At 36.0% G+C, this 20004-nt stretch overlaps 1 protein-coding gene across 1 annotated transcript; it reads right to left on the bottom strand.

Annotated features, from left to right (window-relative positions):
• Positions 1-4996: 4996 nt before the first annotated feature.
• LOC139727640 (protein FAM72A-like) lies at positions 4997-10803 on the bottom strand. Its single transcript, XM_071638623.1, has 4 exons — positions 10183-10803; positions 8169-8246; positions 6585-6709; positions 4997-5484 (listed from the first exon to the last, which is right to left on the bottom strand). The coding sequence occupies exons 1-4, from the start codon at positions 10323-10325 to the stop codon at positions 5384-5386; spliced, it is 447 nt and encodes a 148-aa protein (XP_071494724.1). The 5' UTR covers positions 10326-10803; the 3' UTR covers positions 4997-5383.
• Positions 10804-20004: the final 9201 nt, after the last annotated feature.

Below are 20004 nucleotides of genomic sequence, written 5' to 3'. Positions count from 1 at the left end.
AGTATGAGGAATACTGTCAAAACTGCTTACCTTTTTCTTTTTCCTTATATCTCAAAAATGAAAATACTTAACATATATTAGAAATAATTCTGTGTGAAGTCAAGTGAATGAACAATGAACTAGTCACCACTGCACAAAGAATGTTGTATACTCGGCCATGGCTAATTTTTCAACAATAAGGATTTGAATCTGGAATTAAATTCCATTCATTTACACCAGTGAATCTAATAGTGGGATCATATAGTCAAATGAGTAAATGGATGCTGTAAGTTAGTCTGAGAACGAATTGAATACATGTGAAAATTAGAGCTTGTTTGGAACATATCAAATACAGAAGGAGCATACCTCTATATTCAAATATGAAACTATAAAGAATATTCAGTCTGACAAGTTCATGTAATAGCAAAATCTTCAATTTGATAAACAATGATAAGGCTACAAATAAGTGATATTAAAGGGCCCCTGAAATCCAAATGCATGTTGATTTGTGTTGATTTATGATGCCCTCAACATCACTTTTGCGGTGAAACAAATATCTAGAAACATTCAATATATTTTGAACGATTTTTTCCTTCTATTTTTCTTCAGATTACTTGGGAATGCCCACAAAAAATCCTTCCAAAGCAATATTCCTCTTGTGACCTCAACTGTCAATCATTGCTAAAGTACTGATATGTTTAATAAAGGACACTGGAATGCACCCTGTTCATGTCTTTTGTTAGTCACATTAATATCACAGAAACATGAGGGCTCAAAATAAGTGAAATGGGTCAACCTAGTCTATTATGTTTTCTGAAAGCAGACTTCTTTTTCTGTTTAATTTCTAAAGTTTGGGATCATAAAATGAAAGGAATTTCTTTTTCAGTTTTAATGTAAAACTTTTTTTCTGTCTGTCCCCCCCCCCCCCCATATCCATGCACACACTCTTCACCTCGACTCAGTATCTTAATTCTGAAAGGATTTTACTCCACAGTGTATTGAAAGTTTGTACGATGCACTCCCATTATAACAAACACAGTTGTAACGAAATTGACTGTACTTTCTCTTCATCATTCATAATAATGGGCTAGGAAAGTATATGAGTCTAGTTATATGCATGTATGGTCTTTCAGAATCTGCACTGAGATTAAACTAAAAATCCATGTCTGGAGACTTTTTGCATTTTTGTGATACAGGGGTCATCTATGTTGAATGTATCTCTCACATAAGTAGATTTAACACACACACACACACACACACACACATGCACATATTTCTTTAATTAATCTTGATATAAATTTAAATACTATATTGCTGGTGAGCCTTGAAATGAGAGTACCCAGTCATGTATACAATATAGCCTACAGTGTATACACACATCTATCCCATTACGTACACACACATAGAAAAAAAAATAATCATGGTACAAGCATAGTCATAGTGTGTTTGTGTATTTGATGAACACAAGTTGCAATTCTATAAATGTTGCAGTTGTTGAAAATGCAATATACAGTTAAGCATCACTAAACTGACAATGGTACCGGACCACTCTAGTTTGAACACTCAATTATGTTTGATACACTGTTCGCAGTCAAAACAAATATCCAAATATTAAAGAGCAAAAGTAACACTTTTATGTGTTTTTCTTTGCATAAAAGTATTACTGTATACTTACAGCAAACATTACAATAACATTGGTTCTTCTGATACACATCACATTCATTTATGATGGCCACAATATTACATACATGTGTACTATATATCGCACGTACGTGTATATGAAAATATTTCACAAATATTACACGTGTACTGGTATTCCTTGTATGTGTGATATGTCTGATGCATAGGCCTCTCTTTACCAGGCAATTATGTTTGCTCTATATCTACATCCTACAGTCCCAGTAAGTCTTTAAGGGATGGCATAGTTTCGACAGAGATGGGAGATTACCATTATTTTATTTTTTGCCAGATAATTAGAAACCACTTATGAAATATAAGAGCATCTAATTTAAAAAGGAAGTTAATTTGATGAAAATGGGTTTTGAAATGGTCGAGATATCAAAAAAAAAAGTAAAACAAAGCAGTCCTAACAAAGTTGGGTCCCACTTTTTATTAGGACCTCTTTGTTTTTTTATAGATCTACACCACTTCAACACCAGTTTTCATCAAATAAACTTTGAATTCCTAGAATTGTATGCTCTTTCATATTTCTCAAGAGGTTTCTCATTATCTCACAAAAGAAGTTGGAAACCTGACGCCCCATCTCAACCAAAACTATACAATCTTTTTAAGCCATCAAAACATTCCCTTTTCGTGTCTTTGTTTCTTAGTCAGAAATCAAATGCATCTTACCAGAGCAGAGGACTGTAATCATTGTGTTTAAGCTGTACTTACTGTGACATATTACTGGGAGAGGACAAATAGTTTTGACTTGAGGGATATCAAACTTACCACTGGTACATGATGTAATGTATAAACACTACAGGCAACTCCTATGATAAACAATGCCCCCAGGACTGGCAGTTTTTGTTCATTATGTCAAAAATTTGTTATAACTGAACAAATCCGGTAAATAAAGAAAAATAAATAATATTGGGACCTGAATATACTTTTACTTCCTTGTTGCTAAATTCAGTTATAACTATTTGTTTATATTTTTGGTTTTTGTTTGTCAAGTACTACATAATATACCAGTATTTGTGATAGACTCCCAGAGCTACCAAGTCTCACGCATTCTGCGTGAGACTCAAGCATTTAGGGTCTGTCTCACGATCTCACGCATGGCACCCATTTTTCTCATGCATCTGGTGAAGTCTGCAATTTGGGCCAAAAATAAGGAGCATAGCTCAAAGGATTAGAGTGATAGTTGCAATTGAAGGTATATTTCCCTTTTGCCTTTCAAAATTAGTAAAAAATAGTCACTTAAGTATGCACCAGATCGCATCATTAAGAGCTAATAATTTTAAAAAGCTCCCTACCATGGGAGGGGGACACCCTCCTCGTTCGCGTGCGCATGTGCGCGAGCGCCGAGACGCCAAGTCATAAAAATCTCACTCATAAAAGTTTTTTGAACTTGGCATCTCTGGACTCCTCCACAAGCATACACTGCTTATACTTGAATCTGTGCATACGAAGTGAAAATTCATTCGATGCAGATACATAGAGACTAGAACATAACATGCTTCCATTATGAAAATCACCAGCAATTTAGGTAACTTTATAGTAAACAGTCAATATCCAAAAAGAAAAAGAAAATACATATTTGCATGTACAATGTATGATCAATGAGAGATTTTTCTAAATATTTTAATCAAATACTGTAAAAGTGGATATTTTCGCGCGACTAATTTTTCGCGCTTGGCGGGGTCGGAAGAGTTTCGTCTGTTTTTAATTCCGCAGAATGAAGACACCAACTACTGGGACATATGGCAAGCAAAAATATTTGTGTGATTTTATTTTCGCGCTAGGTTCTGTTTGCACGAAATACGCGAAAATTTCAACACCGCAAAAATTTCCACTTTTACAGTATTTAAAGAGGATGGCTAGTAACCGATCAGTGGGAATCAGTGGGAATGCTGAGGGATGATTGTTCCAATCCTTGAGGGATTTATTTAAGAGTACATTATATATCTACTGTTGTGTGAAAATTATTTGCTTCAGAACGGTCTCATATTCAAGTAATGTGCAGATTAATGCCCCGTCACTGACCAGGGACGCTTACCTGGAAATATTAAACTGCACATTACTTGAATATGAGACCATTCTGAAGCAAATACTTTTCACACAAGAATAGATATATAGTGTACTCTTGAATGAATCCCACAAGGATTGGAACAATCATCCTCCAGTATTCCCACTGATTCCCACTGATCAGTTACTAGCCATCCCCTTTAAACTCAAAATTTGTGTTTATTTTCCATGGAAAGCTTCCACAAAATCAGTCAAAATCCCAGTACCGTATCAAAGGAAATCATATGCACTAAGTGCACAGATATTGTGTCATGAAAGTACATAATCAATCATTATTTTTGTGTGAGCATCCCCCATCTCAGATCAACAGACACATAAGATTGAATCACTAACATAACAAACAAGTGAACAAATTAATGGTACATTGATACAAATAAGTATTAAGTCAACTCTGCCGAAGTCAAATCTATTTTGACCGAAGAAATAGCTTCAACATAGAGAAATTTGTCTTGGAAGGGATTAAAATTGATAGAATATAAAGAGAAGAGGACTTGAAAAGACCTTAGACTTAGGCAATTATTCAAGTTATGTGAGGTCAACTTGAACAAGTTTGACTGTAGTATTGAGATTCAAAGAACATATTCTGTGATTGGACTTATGCAAGTTTAGGAAAAATTTTACTTTATCAAGAATAACAGTTTAAGTTCTTTGAAATCAAAGTTAAGGTCATCAAAGTTTCTGATCACACATTTATTACTGGTGCTTTATTCAGCCTACTACAGCAAGTATACTGTAAAATGACATGTATGCTATGTGTCGCAGATGCATTACCTTAAAAAAATATTCTAAAAGAATAAAAAATGGCAAGCTTTGTTAATTTTCTTCTTCTGTCATCTGTAAAATACAAGCTGAACAAAAGTTAATAGCATCTTAGACTAATGAATGTTGATATATCATGTATAAAACTTGTAATGCTAAAAACAGATTTTCATATATTAATGTTCAATTAAACATGGATTCATACTCAATGACATCTTGTGAATGTCGTCAAGCATTCATAAAAGATTCCCTATGAATACTTTGAAAAAAGAAATAACTCTGAATGACCCCTTTCACTAGGATGACATTATGACAAATCAATTTGCACTTTAAGATCATGACATAGCATTGCATGTCTGAGAGGCATGTTACAAGCATTGGCAAATACATCTGAAATAGAAAACAAACCAATGTCTTTTTCTACTACCCAAACTAAACTGGCAAAGTAAATGTAAAAAAAATGCATTAATATAAAATAAATGCATATATCCAACAAAGAAGACCATAATAAAGTTAGTTACATCTTGTGACATGGGCCAAAGTGACACCTGATATGGTCAAGAAACAACAGAACACCAAAAGAAAATTGTATCAGTTGTTTTACATTCATGGTATCTTTGCAGGAATAATACTGCACAATGCATACCATGTAATGCTTAACACAAGTTAGGCCACAGGTACAGCTGATGGACAAAACGGTATATCCAGCATGCAAGGAAGGTTACAATGAAGGTGTCCACAGAAGTGTAACATGCCTTTCTTGCACTGGCACAAGGCTCTCATTTTGAATCTTATCTACATGTAAAGTCACAGCAGCAGTGCTTGACATGGAATGTTCTGAATAAGACACATTGTATGTATCTGAGGAGTTACCATCAGATAACTGCCAAGAGAGTCATCGCACGCATTCAATTTCATCAAGCTCTGCATAAATTGAATCTTGGCTGTTGTCTTCTGGACACTCGGGTAAGCTGTCCCATCTTAGAACATCACAACCTGCAGTAAAGAAAAATGATATTATGGAGAGACTGAGATTCAACAGACAAGAACATTAAAAAAAAAATTCCATCATCTTCCTTTTTTGTCACACTGATCTTTTGCTCTATCTATTCAAAACTCTTCAGAATCATGGCATTCCACTGTACTACTACCAAACAGAGCTCTATATATATTAACATTTTCATGATTTACTCCCCTTATTCTAAGACATTTTGACTACTAATAAACTCATTTATACACACCAAATTCAACTATGTACACTTTCCAAACTGGAGCATCATTTCTGATTACACAGCCCTCTTTTATGTCACTATTGAATAGAGTTAACTACAAGTATTTCTTGAAGCAATGCATAACGTGACAGCCGTCTGCATATTCCAGCTGTTATACTGATATCAGTTCTTCCATGATGCAAGCACAATTCAAGTTTATTTAGCTTTCTATCTCTTAGTTACTGTAAAAGTGGAAATTTTCGCGCATTTTGCGCAACCAGAAACAAGGGCGAAAATTAGAGCACGCGAATATTTTTTCTTGCTATATATGTTCCCGTAGTTGATGTCATGATCCCGCGGAATTAAAAACATGTGAAACTCTTAATTCTTATCAAGCCGAGCGCGAAAAATTAGTCATGCAAAAATATCCACTTTTACAGTAATTGCTGATGGGAATATGTAAGTACTTGATTACTTATGTCTCTCCTTGCCCAAATATAAATGTGGATTGAGTGAAAGCAGCAACTGAGAAAGAGGTAAGTCAGGTGCTCTTTCATTATGCTAGAAAAGTAAAATTATGTTGAATTTTCCTTACATTTCTTTACATTTCCTTCATATTGTTGTAAAAAATGTTATCACGTGTGATATAGTCTCCTTATACAGCGATGACTACTGTGTTACTGTGTACGACAACTTTCTGAATGGGACTGTGCCCATTGTGGTATGATGGTTATCCTTCACAGGTTGCCAGGGCAACAGACTTGACTTAGACTCATTCACATCAAAACAGCAGACACACAAATAATACTACATGTCAGTAATTCATAGGACATACAGGTGTACTACAAAGAGAATATACCTAGAGGATACCATAGATGTTTTTACCTGTTTTGTCAAGTTTGCCTTCTGCCCACACAGCAGTACTGTTGAAGATCCATAAGTGTCCATTGTTACAAGACTGCAGGCATGGCACACAAGGAATCATGATGGAATAACCTACATTGTTTCCACTGTACAATAGTTTCAGTGGTGATACCAAAAAAAAAAAAAAGAAAGAAAAGGAGAGAAAGATAGAAATTAATTACATAAAAATAAATGTGAAAATATTTGTTATGTTTTTGATGTTTCTTTTTTTGAAGAACAGTAGGTATCTTCTTTTAGTACACTGTATTTCAAAAATGTAATTCCAGTCTCAAAAGAAATGTGATGAACTATCTTTTTTTAGCCTATTGGCTCTACCATTCAGTCCATGATACTAAGTTGAGCCATGCTCCATACTGGACCACAGTCACTTTTAAAACCATTTCAGCACTTGGTGTTTAACAAGTATGCAAAATACACAATTCACAAATTTCAACTCCCTAATTATTAAACTCATCCCTAACTTGTGTAAGCAGACTGCAGAGGCAGTCCAATTGTGCGTGTCTGGGCACTTCTACAAATTGAAATGTTATGCCATTCAATGATCATTTTAACTTTAAAAGGGTAAAATCATGGAGATACACTTAATGTACAAATATTATCAAAACTGGACACAAATTAAGATACTGATTATAACCTCCAAATTACATTGTACAGCAGGTAATGAAACGAACTTGTGTATCACCTAAAAACTCTTCAATTGGTCTGTGAACCTGGTAGATATAAATATTAGAGAGGTGATGTTTTTGGTCAATAATTCAGGAAGTAAAATAAAGGTCACCATGTCTGCAGGCTATTTCACCCCGCAGTAATGTGATATGAGAGAGATAAAGTATTACATGATTCTCGGGGGGGGGGGGGGGGAGTATTACTGTAGATGATTCTCAAATAATGTCAAAAAGGGGGTATGTGTGCTGGATAATGGGAGACTTGTGAGATAATGATATCATCTGCAAGTTTTGAAGTGAAATTTTATGTGAAATCTTTAATCTCCAAAACCACTCTCTTTCATGTCTGATTTCTGTTGATCTTCTATTACTCTGGTTGTAGATTACACTTCATTTATCATTTGGCCAACTTGAAAACAAAGTGACATCGCATTTCATAAATTATGTTTGTGTCCATACAAAAAGACTCATGCATGATGAGCTTTCTTTACACTGAATGTGAAAGTGCATTCCACTACAGAGTTACATCTAGGTAGAGAATATTGAACTGTGATCAACAGAAATCTTGTTTACAGTGCAGAAATAATGCAAATCTATTTTTGAAGACTTCTTTTCACTTACGAGTTAAGAAAGAGAACAATTGAGTGAATTCACAATGAAGCTGAATACGGGTTTGTGTTTCTTCTTGACCTTGGAATCAAAACAGACCTGTTTCTTCTTTGTTGGTCGACCACATCAAATACTTTCTGTTATGATGTACACTTTCTTTTGATTTTCTTCATGCACATCATCAGATGAAGTACTGTACATCTGGAGTAAGCTAGGGTAAATTTTACATCCATGGACATGATAATTATAATGAATTAAACTCTGGACTCACCATTTATTGCACACAGTATCTGATATCTTGCAATCACATTTCCCTGTTGAATAAGGCTGCCCTGTAGCGCTGATTGTCCTGTGAATTAATTGAAATATAAGCAAAGTTACGTTTGCTTTTGCTGCCTATTTTATTCCCTTTCTTGGAAACTGCTTTGGGACACACACAGGCAAAGGTAGATCTTCAAAGTATACTCCCCTGTCCTGATTATAACTGTACATCCTCTTGGTTTACCTTGATGTTGGGCATTAAGTATACTGAACTTATTTGTCCATCATCTGCATCCTCCTGAGTCTTGCTGCACGTGTTATTTGCACTACTACATATATGAGCGTGTTTCTACTGAGAGCACCTCACATCCCTGGCATCGCCACGAATTTTGTCCAACGCAGCACCTCGTATTTTACAACCACTCGAGCTGTTTCTACTGAGCGATAAAATACGAGGTGATGCAAAGGTGACGTGCAAATGCGGCGATTCCGGAAGTCAGGTATTTTTAAGTCACAGATTTGGGTCACGCGCGCATTGCCTGTTAACCCTGCCTGCTTTGATTAGCCATTTCTCTTCGTCTTCCATCCAATATACCCCGAACTAACATACTGGTATCCTGCCACTGACTGATGAGAAATCTTTGGAGATGGAGGGTCCAGTTGAGATTTTCTCAAGGCTGCGACATACTAATGTGGTACTCTCGCGATTCGAGACAATATAAAATGAAATAACGCGGTGTAAAATCAAGTAAGTGATGAGGGCTTAGTAATGCAATAAGTTAGGCGAACAATAGACGATGAATGCCACAATATCTCATGTAACGTAACGTATAGGGCCTATAACACATACACAAACGAGTTGGTACAAACAAAGCATGATGCGAACACGGTCGCTGTGTGTACACATGTATTTTGTACACATGTGTCGAAGGAGTGTGTGCGATGAACCGATTGAAAAGCGCGGGGAGAAATTCTAGACGTCCGATACACCACGAATTTCGCTACCTGGTGTGTTTCTACTGAGAATCGTCCTTCGCGTCACCACGCATCGACCACCTCAATAGATGGACGACGGAGCACCTCGCATCAGCCAGCATCGGCCACTACCCGATCTGTTTCTACTGAGGAAAAATTCAAGGTGTCACCACGCATCGGCCGGTATCGGCCGGCATCGGCCGGTATCACCACACATCGGCTGGCGTCACCTCGAATTTTCGTCGCTCAGTAGAAACACGCTCTATGTGTTTGCATGCGTAGGGCTGGAGCATTATGGGAATTTAGGATCTCGATCATAATGGTTGAATTTATATTTCCATGACTTCTCCAGACTTGATTTGAAGGTGTTAATACTGTTGCTACTGATGACTTCAAGCAGTAGGCTGTTCCAGAGGTTGACTACATGGTGAGAGAAGTTCCTTTGTTGTACATTTGGCTCTATGGAATTGACATTATTCAGCATATTCAGAGCCTCAACAAATACTGTAAAACATGATATATTCGCGGCATGAAATTTTCCCAAATTGGAGCCGACGGCCTCTTTTGTGGCATGAAATTCTCCCGAACTGCCATTGGCGTGCAACGCATTTATACATTCATAAAACTTGTTATCAGTGACAACTGCCACTTTTCTATGACAAATTTGCTCTCAGCCAATAAGATGCAAGGATTTCAGTAGCTTGTCACATATACATGTATGACAACTTGTCACTGGTGACAAGTTTTATGAATTTACTAGACTAACTAAAGTTCTATCTTTTATACTGTTGTCATGGTTGTAATATTGAAAATCTATGTTGTCATGAAGAAGTCTCGATTTTTTCATGTTAAGTTATGGAGCATATATTATTTAGGTTTACACTTGGCAATAACGATATAAATTCAGTTCTTAACTGTCTCATGCATAGCCACAGAGGAGGCAAACGTCGTCGTCAGATTAAAAGGGTTCTTCTGTAGTTCTACATAGGCCTGCTACAAAACTTAGAAAATGCAACTTGCAAGTCGTGCAACCACTGCACTCTACTCACCCTGAACATGGTGCATCTGTTGAATAAAGCTCAACGTTTGTGTCGGCTAACAAGACCGCCTTCATTCCGCGTTTGCAGATGCACGAGTTGCAGTATCGACAGAAGAGATAAACGACTGGTTTTTTCTTGAAGCTTGAATGCATGATAGACACTCAAAAAGATGGGAAATATCTCAGCACCACTAGTCAAAAGTTAGCTTGTGAGTTGTAGCCTTGTTCGTGTCGTTGTATCCGTAAATCCGTGGGTTATACAGTAATTTACTTGAGACGTTGAACTGTAAATAGAGCTAGCGTTTAAAACACTAGCCCGACCAGACGCTGTTACGCTATGCGAATACGCTATGCGAACGCGAACGCTTGTTGATGATGATAGTCGTCCCCCTTTGCCTTCTTATGTTGCTATCATTATTAGCTTGTGGTGAAAAGCACGGGAAGCAGCGCAACTTGCAACATGCACCAGTTACTCGACGAATATGTGACGTTTATCATACATTTGTGGGTGTTTACTCCGTTCGTGAGATCCGCAAAAAGCTAATGTAAGGCTGTATGTAACGTGGAACTGCTCGACCGGCTCAGTAGAATTCTATCCCCACCAACTGGACATAAGTGCAACCCGTGCAAAACGTGGTGTAGCAGACGGTTAACCATCAGGTGATTTAAATGTCCACAAGTAAACAAACACGTCGCATCTCGGGATCGGGCGTCCGCGCGAGCAGGCGTACGTACAAGCGTACGCGCGTGCCCATACACTCCGCATGCATACAAGTAGTACGCTCGAAGCTCGAATTACGACGACGATTGACGACTTGCAACAACGGTCACAATGTGCACGTAGTAAGTTGTATTCGATGAGTCCACCCACCTTGGTGTGATGGTTTCGTCAAATCAGACAAATATGGATTCACAAATAAGTGAAATAACTGAGCGTTTTCGTTGGTTTTTGTGATTTTGTTACGTATTACAGTATTTAGTGGAATATGAGCAAAGAAAATGGGATTCAATTCAGTTTTCTTTGCATGCTCATTTTGCTAAATTGTTTCCTAGCTTTCTGGTCAGTTTTCTTCTGTTTGCGTTTATTATCTGCATTTGTATGAATTATCCATTCCACCCTTCTGCTCATTCTATATAATTATTCCCTGAGGTTATTATGTACTAAGGGCCTATTTTCCTCTTTATCCTTGTATGGTTCAATAATTCGGTCTCATTCACATCCGTTTACATTTGTTTATTTCTTTGTTACTCCAAAGGTTTGTAATTCATGTAGAAGGTATATACGTTATTCCGAAGGCTTGTTAATTCGAATTAAGAAAAAAAATGTTTATGCATGAAGGCCGAAAATGAAAAGAAAGAATAAGAAGAAAAATGAAAAGAAAAGAAAAGAAAAGAAAAGAAAAGAAAAAGGTTCGTTATGTCGCAGGTTCGTTAATCCGAAAACGAAAGTAAGTGTCGTAATTCCAAATGTTTATATGCACCTTCTTTTTTCTTCTTTTTATTCATCTTCGGATTAACTTACCTTATTTCATTTTTGAATTAACGAACCTTCGAAATAACGCCATAAACTTTCGGATTAACGCACCCATAATATTTTATTGTCGGATGAACAAACAACTGAACAAACAATAATAATAATAATAATAATAATAATAATAATAATAATAATAATAACAATAATAATAACAATAACAATAATAAAAATAATAATTATAATTGATGATACAAGAGGTGTAATATGGTCTTTTTTATTCAGGGTAGCCTTTTCAGTGTTGCCACTGCTGCAGCTCTACCGAAGGGCCCTGCCATCATTATTACCCCAGCGTTGCCATGTGATACCCATATCTTTCATTTTATACACCTGGGTCGAGAGGGACATGGTGGGTAAAAACATCTTGTCCAAGGACGTAAGCACTGCATGGGTGGGAATCGAACTCTGGTTCTCTGATTAGTGTGATTGGGTGGCGGGAGGTATACAGTATGAAGGCTCTTCGGGAGCCTGTATGCCACAGCGCCCCTATATACGGAATGTTTGTGTTTCGAAACCTTCAGAACAATAAACCTTGTTCCACTTTCGGATACAGAACTTTCGGTTTAACGAACATTTCTAAAATGTTGTGGCCTATTGTGCGGCATGCCCTTTTGGGCGACATTATGGGAAGAGATGAACTTGCGTATTGGGACGGGCGAGACCATTTTTTTCCCGCACCTCCCACACGATACAGTAATTGTAGAAACGTCGAGACAACTAAATAATTATAATTAGTTTTACTAAAAATGTGAAAAATTCCCGATTTCGATTTTTTGTTGTTAAAGCTTTACAAGTTTAAGCATCACATATTATTTCTCTCAAAACGGACAAACCATTAAAGCAATAAAACAAACATGAAGTGGTCTTTTCAATCCTCGTGTGAAGTGTCGAGACTGTACATGAAACGATTGTTGGGCATCATCTGCATATAATATAATCATGATAAAGACAGAGAGAGAGAGAGAGAGAGAGAGATTGAACTCTTATCAAGTGATAAGGGCTAAACATGAAAGCAGAGAACATCGCATGCTCTATTGTATACTAATATTTCAAGTGCATTCTTCCATCGTATAACTTCTTGACAATCTTAATCAACTTAAATGCAAATAACAGCAATTTTGTTTTTCCTCGTGAATAGTTTGATAATCAGATTTTGTCCTGCAAGCTATACACCTATCATGGGATATGTCCGAATCCTCCTTCAATTTCATTGTATATTCCAACAGTTATGATAATAATGTATTGAAATTTGACAGTTAATGGTATAGATCTATAACTATATGTTATGATTGTCAAACTTTGCTGCTTGATATGAATTCAAAATATGACGCACATATTGAAGTGTAAAAATATTGTAACAATTTTCCCTTATTCTGCATATCTTACCTTCGGAACTGATAATCAGTGGCGTCTTTTGTCATTTGTAGACAAAACTGCATTCCACCGCCTGCTCAAGTTATCAAGGCACTGCCCTCGGTGCCCCTGGAAGTAAATTTGTTGATTTTCTTTTTCTCATAGAACAACGTACACTTCTTCAAATACATGAAATTCTTCCGTCGAGGTGTTTTCATTGCAATTATTGATTGACAAATTGCCCTACATCGATGTTAATAAGCACTGAATTGGTCAGTTTTTTTAGGAGTAGCCATGATAAAAAATCATGGGCATATTATACTCGAGCAGGATCCGAACCTATTTCCCCAGACTACGTCTGGGGAATATAATTTATGATGGTGAAAATCATAAACGGGATGAATCAAGAAAACACCAAATGAACAGTTTGTCATAATGGTGGTTACTCCCCCTTTGACAATGATGCATTTGATTTCACACACACACAACACACACACATACACATACACACACAAACACAAAAAAAGAGGAATATGCATCATCAACCTCGTTCTGGAATATAATAACTTAATTTGGGGAATTCCCTCATGCATTTTTTTGTTTTGTTTTCGTATATAAAAGAAAGAATGGATCTCGAGTCCGATAGTGTTGTTTGAGAGACAACATGACAGGATAGACGGGAAATCAACCAAAAAAAAAAACATAAAAGAAAGAACATGGCGTAACTCAAAATACCATAAAAGCTGCTTTTTAGGAATTGGAACAAGGATGATCAAGAAAATGACTCGGAGTCGGAATATGCTGATAAGAATGTGCATGCTTTTCATTATCTGCAGATGATATTGTGTGAATGCATCATGACAATGTCTTCAATTTGTAAGACTTGTAAGATTTGTGAGATTTCATTGACTCTTATATCGACCTCCTCTCGGGGTATGAGAATACAAACATATTTACAATATATGAATACAAAAATATAAGTGATAAAGTACATTATACATGTGAAAATAACAGATATAAATAAACATGTTTACAAAACAAGGCGTAAAGGACGTTTAATTATATACTCTACCACTACGTGTACACACATTCACATCTACTTTACTTTCTACAAAACTACTATCTTTCTTCTTTGGTTTCGAAGAAAACTGAAACATAATCATTCTGACAAATTTGGCTAGTTGTTTGTTTTTTTTTCAAATGGCAAGCATTGGCTGGATTGAATAGTTTGGCCATATGTAATGCACTTGGTTTACTGGCCATCAAACTACTTGGTAAATTATACAATAGTCTCTCTTTGTGGAAAAGGGACAAACAAAAATATAATGAAATTCATCCCCTATATCTGCAGATGAACATATTATAGTACAATGCAATTCATCCGTCAGGCTTGCATCAAACCTGCCCTTATTATATTAACGGGTAATCCATTAGATCGACATCTGAATTTACTCAATGTAATATAATCTTTCTTACACAAGACCTGTAAATGCTTCTCAAACATCAAATTATCCTTAAACATTCTATAATTTGTACAAATCCTATTTGACCATGTGGCTGCTCTCCACTCTTGACTAAACATATCAAAAGTCTAACTTTTGAAGTGTGTGAAATCCATGCAGTACTAAATCCACCCCCTTGTGCTAACCACACATTCCCTAGCCCTGCATAATCAAAAATATTTGCGATAAATAATAACCATTGTGATTTTGACGGGGAGTGTGTGTCTCCTTGTAAATGCAAAAGAAATTTGAAAATTGTATAGTGTTTGGTTTCTTTTCCCTTAACTAATCTCAACCAGAATCCAATCATTCTACATTTAATATGGTTCAAAATTACTCCACGTCCAGTTTCACCATAAACCATACAATCAGGAGTACATTTGTTCACAAGCAAAATTTTTCTTAGGAATTTCCGATGGAAAACTTCAATTTGGTCTATGCACTCATAACCCCAGACTTCACAACCATAGAGTAAAACAGGTAAAACAAGATAATCAAATAGATGGTACTGTGTGTCCACAGAGAGCTGTAACTTTTTGGCTTGACCAACATGCTATAAAGTGCTTTTCTATAGCTTGTGTGACTTGTTTAGAAATTGCTTTTTTAAAACTACCATTATAATCAAATTTAACTCCAAGGTATACAAAGTCATCTACAACCTCTAGTGGATCACCAGCATAAACAAATTCAGGAATTCTTCTAACCTTCCGACGGAAGAAAATAAAAATTTTAGTCTTGCTAGCATTATCAGTCAAGCGCCATGTCTGACAATAACTATCCACAGCATCGAGAGCTTTCTGCAACTCCTCCGGAGTTTCTGCCGAAATTATTGTGTCATCTGCATAAAGTAAACAAGAAAGATTTAAAGCTTTTTTGACATTATCAGAATCCAAGTGTTCAGTAATCTCACCTTCCAAATATTTCAGTCCACCATATGATTTTCTAATGTATTCTTCAAAATCATTCAGATAAATGGCAAATAAAAGTGGGGGAAGGTTTTCACCCTGTCGTACACCAGTGTTACAAGTAGAAAAACTCTGACATCTCCCCCCTGACCGTCACACATGATTTAGCACTTTCATAAATGTTCTTAATGATAGTAAACATTTACCCACAAGTCCCATCTTCAACATTTTGTACCATAAAGATGATCTATCAATTAGATAAAATTCTTTCCTGTAATCAATAAATGCACAGTATAATCGTTTTTTATTTTGCAGATAGACATCAATTATAGTCTTCAAAACAAAAATATTATCAATTGTATAGAATAATTAGAACGAAAGCCAGCCTGTTCTTCACCTATAATAGCAGCTTCGAAAAACTCTGAGATTCGATGATTCAAAATGGAAGTAAAAAGTTTTCCTAGACAACTGAGAAGAGTTATTCCTCTATAATTATCAGGATTTGTGTCTATACCCTTATTCTTAAAAATAGGAAAGATACTCCCTATGCACGCATTCAGTTGGAACAATACCACTGTCCAGTACCACATTAAAGAACGTTACCAACACATGAAGCATCTCTGCGGGACAATTCTTAAGGAATTCATTTCTTATGAAATCTTTTCCAAAGGCTTTTGAATTTTTAAGTTTCTTAATCATTAGTGCCACTTCTTCCAAAGTGACTGGGGCATCCAAGGAACCATCTGCCTCAAAAAAATTCTGAAGTACTATCTTTCAGGCCTATGGGCTTGTATGATGAACAAAATCCCCTAATGAAACATTTCCTATTTTCTTTACCTTGCGTTCATTATTACTGTTGAGTAATTGCCAATATTCTTTCGGATTGGATGCCTGTAATGAACGGAGAGATTCATTTAAATCTTTATGAAATTTCCTTCTTTTATGTCTTAATAAATTCTTATAAAGCTTTCCTGTAGATTTATAATGATTCAATAGACAAGTAGCTCCTGAACTGCCTAGAAATTTAAGCTTCCTCTTTATTCGATTTTTAACATTCAAATACTCCTGCTGGGACAGCTCTGCATTCTGCATCAAACCAAGGCTGATGGTTGTTTTTATCCTTATTGACAGTCTCATTTGTGTTTACATTATGACGAGATTGTCTCCACTTACAAATGCTAACATCTTGTGCAACATTGATGAACATATCGCATAATTGCGAGTAACGAAAATCAATACTATCTTGATTTGCATTCCCATCTAAACATTCCACATTTTCACACATTAGCTCAGCCGAGTCCTTGATTTTCTGTTTAAATATTGCAGCGCTATCACTGTTCCACTGCGTGGAATAACAAATAACATTGACTTTCATTAGGCTGTGAGTCTATAAATCGGCATTGTTTAACTGCAGTGTTTTGAGAATTGTTAAAAACAGTGTCGACATCAGCAGATTTAGAATTTTGCGATTGCAAGGTCACACTGACAGGACAATGAACATCTGACAAACATTTATCAAATACATCAATACTGAAATGTGTAATGCTAGAAAATAACTGGCGAGATACGATAACATAATCAATAGTGCTACAACCACCATTTTTGTTGAAGCATGAGTATTTTCCGACAGACTGACCTTCCCCTAATCCTTCTATGAGATCGAAACTTTGGCACACATCAATAACAGACTTTCCATTATTATTTACATGGACATCAGTATTATAACGAGAAGTTAGGATATCTAGAGTATTTATAGGCCATCAGTATAGTTACATGTATATCAGAAACATCATTGGAAAAGCCTAATCCAGTCTGATCTGTCAACACATCCTCTACATCTAAAAAATCCTCAAGTAAGCCCGTCCTGGCATTAAGATCACCCAACAAACAAAAGGGTGCATCATATCTACTTTAGATATCAATAATATACACCAGGTTGTCAAAACTTCATTAGAATGGTGAATATTGATCCCTCACATGGCAAGTCACTGCACCAACAATAAACTCAAAACCTAAAATTTTACTATCTATACCTTGATCCATGAAATTGATTCAGAAACTGTTGCATGAATTCTTTCAGAACAATTAAGAATATGATTCTTCATCAGAATATACATACCGTGAAACCCACCTAACTTTGTTTATTGGATTGGCATACTATAATACATCAACACTGACAACCGCAAATATGAGATTGAGACAGATCTGGTGTGTCTGTTTTTGTCTCTAAAAGACATGTTGTATCATATGCTGCAAATGTAAGTCCATTTTTCCCCCAATATCTAGTATACTTCAGTATTGATATGCACAAGTTACAGTATTTTATACTCAGAAAATGTCCAATAAAAGTCCCACATGCAATGCCATGAAACGTCTCATTGTCCCGCGCATGATTTGAAATTAAGATTGTGCATGATTTGAAAAAAAAGTAAGAATGTGCTTTTCAGATGATATGATTTGAATGCATGATCATGACAATGTTTTCAATATTTCAGTATTGATATGCACAAGTTATAGTATTTGCAATGCCATGCAATTCCATGAAACTTCTCATTGTCCCGTGCATGATTTGAAACGGTTAATCAAAGTTGATATGTTTTTATCCATGTTGCTATCCTTAATACACCATGCTGGATATGAAGAAGTTAATGATAAATAATATTGTATATACCGTAAAACAACATACATAGTTCGACCCTATACTTTTGCTTGGGGTGCCCGATGTCGAGTTTATAACGTGTTTCAGTTCAATGTCAGTTTGTTGTTTGTTTCAAAGTAATAATAATATGTAAGAACAGGTATCAGATTGTTAAGGTTTATCTCCGTTCACATACAAGCTCCATACAACAATCCAAAAAATTATTGTTCAATATAAATGCAAATCAATGGAGCTTATCGCATTTATTGTAATGTTGAGATCTATGTTTCAGCTCTGAACTCAGACTAAAGCAATGAATAATTCATGCGATCAGGCAGGAACCATAGGACTTGTATGGGAGGGTACAGCATTAGAAAAAGTGGACCTTTTATTTCAAGTTTATGTTCCAGATTGGGGGCGCAAAAAATATTTCTGTTGCCACTTTCGGGTTTAATCCGCTGACAAGCAAAAAAAAAAAAAAAGTTCTGGTACCACTATACAATTGCCTCACAAAGATGGTTCTTGGTTTCTTTACCAAAAATTAAAGGGGATTTCTTTTTGCTGCTGGCAAACGGGGCGGGGGGAGGGGGAGGGGGAGGGGATTGGTCCGCGGCCCACCCCTGAAGCCCCCTAGTTACGGACCTGGCCATTTTCCACGGTAATTTGTGACTTTGTTGTTGTTTGTACTATTAGTTTATTGTTTGTTGTTTGTTTCTGGTACCAATCCACTATACGCCATAGACTCCGGTCTAAATGCTAATCATTGTGTATCATAGAATGTACAACTGCGTGCTAAATCTGCTCATCCGGTGTACATTGAAATGAGCGAGCACTAAAAATCCACTACATGATTATTTGCTTAGGTGATCCACGAAGAGATCTCTCGTATAATATGTGATTCTTATTGCATTCAGACTCATCACACACACACACACACACACACACACACACACACACACACACACACGTATATATTATTGTTGATTATATATTCTAATAATGATTTTATGTATACATATATATATATATATATATATATATATATATATATATGTATATAATATATACTATGCGTAATTGCACCTACATACAGTTTTTGAATATAAATGAATAACACAAATGCAAATTACACATTCAATGTTTCATCTCTTTCTCACTTTCTCGAAATGTCCTCTTGTTTTAATATATACGTTATAACAATTTATACCTTTCTCTCTGACTTCGATGAACCTCCTACGTTCAGTTCGTCCATGTGATATTATACTTTTTATCCAGCGAAATGGGATCCCATCTCGCTGCTCCATCTAACTAAATCTGTTCATCACATACCACACAATTGCTTTAAAATGTCGTGAATGCCACGTTGTAAGTTAAAAGGATGATATAATAGATTGGTAGAGATGAGGATTGTGCTTTTAACTTTTTGCGAGATGCCAAGAAACCACTTATGAAATACATAGTACAGAGCATACCATTCATAGAGGAATTAAAAGTTTTTATTCAATGAAAATCGATTTTGGAATGGCCGAGACATCCAAAAATAAAGTAAAACAAAGCGATCGTAATAAAAGGTGCATGAGTCCCACCCTTTATTAGGATTGCTCTTTTTTTTCCTTTTTTTTTTTGATATCTCAGCCATTTCAAAACTAATTTTCGTCAAATAAACATTGAATTCCTCTTGGAATTACATGTTCTTTCATATTTTATAAGAAGTTTCTCATACATTATCTCACCAAACATCTTAAAAACCTGAAGTTTGGTCTCAACCAAAACTATACGATCCCTTTTATAACCATTAAGTTCCACAATTCTTATTTTCATTCCTTGATATCACTCGGCAGACATTGCTTGCTTCTCGGTAAACATAAGGGGAAGCCATCCGCGTAATTCGTTACCAGCAAAG

Source organism: Diadema antillarum, unplaced genomic scaffold (assembly GCF_040938485.1).
Source record: "Diadema antillarum isolate AM-2024a unplaced genomic scaffold, OU_Dant_1.0 scf00000018, whole genome shotgun sequence".
NCBI classification, from domain to species: domain Eukaryota; kingdom Metazoa; phylum Echinodermata; class Echinoidea; order Diadematoida; family Diadematidae; genus Diadema; species Diadema antillarum.
Note: the sequence above shows the minus strand (reverse complement) of the source record. Positions and strands in the feature narration are given on the sequence as shown.

Excerpts from the sequence above, each read along its gene's own strand:
- LOC139727640 (XM_071638623.1), bottom strand. The coding sequence starts at position 10,325 with ATGCATTCAAGCTTCAAGAAAAAACCAGTCGTTTATCTCTTCTGTCGA. Across the intron at positions 8,247-10,182 it reads ACAGATGCACCATGTTCAGG|GACAATCAGCGCTACAGGGC; the intron begins GTGAGTAGAGTG and ends ATTAATTCACAG. Across the intron at positions 5,485-6,584 it reads AGGCAAACTTGACAAAACAG|GTTGTGATGTTCTAAGATGG; the intron begins GTAAAAACATCT and ends TCTTTACTGCAG.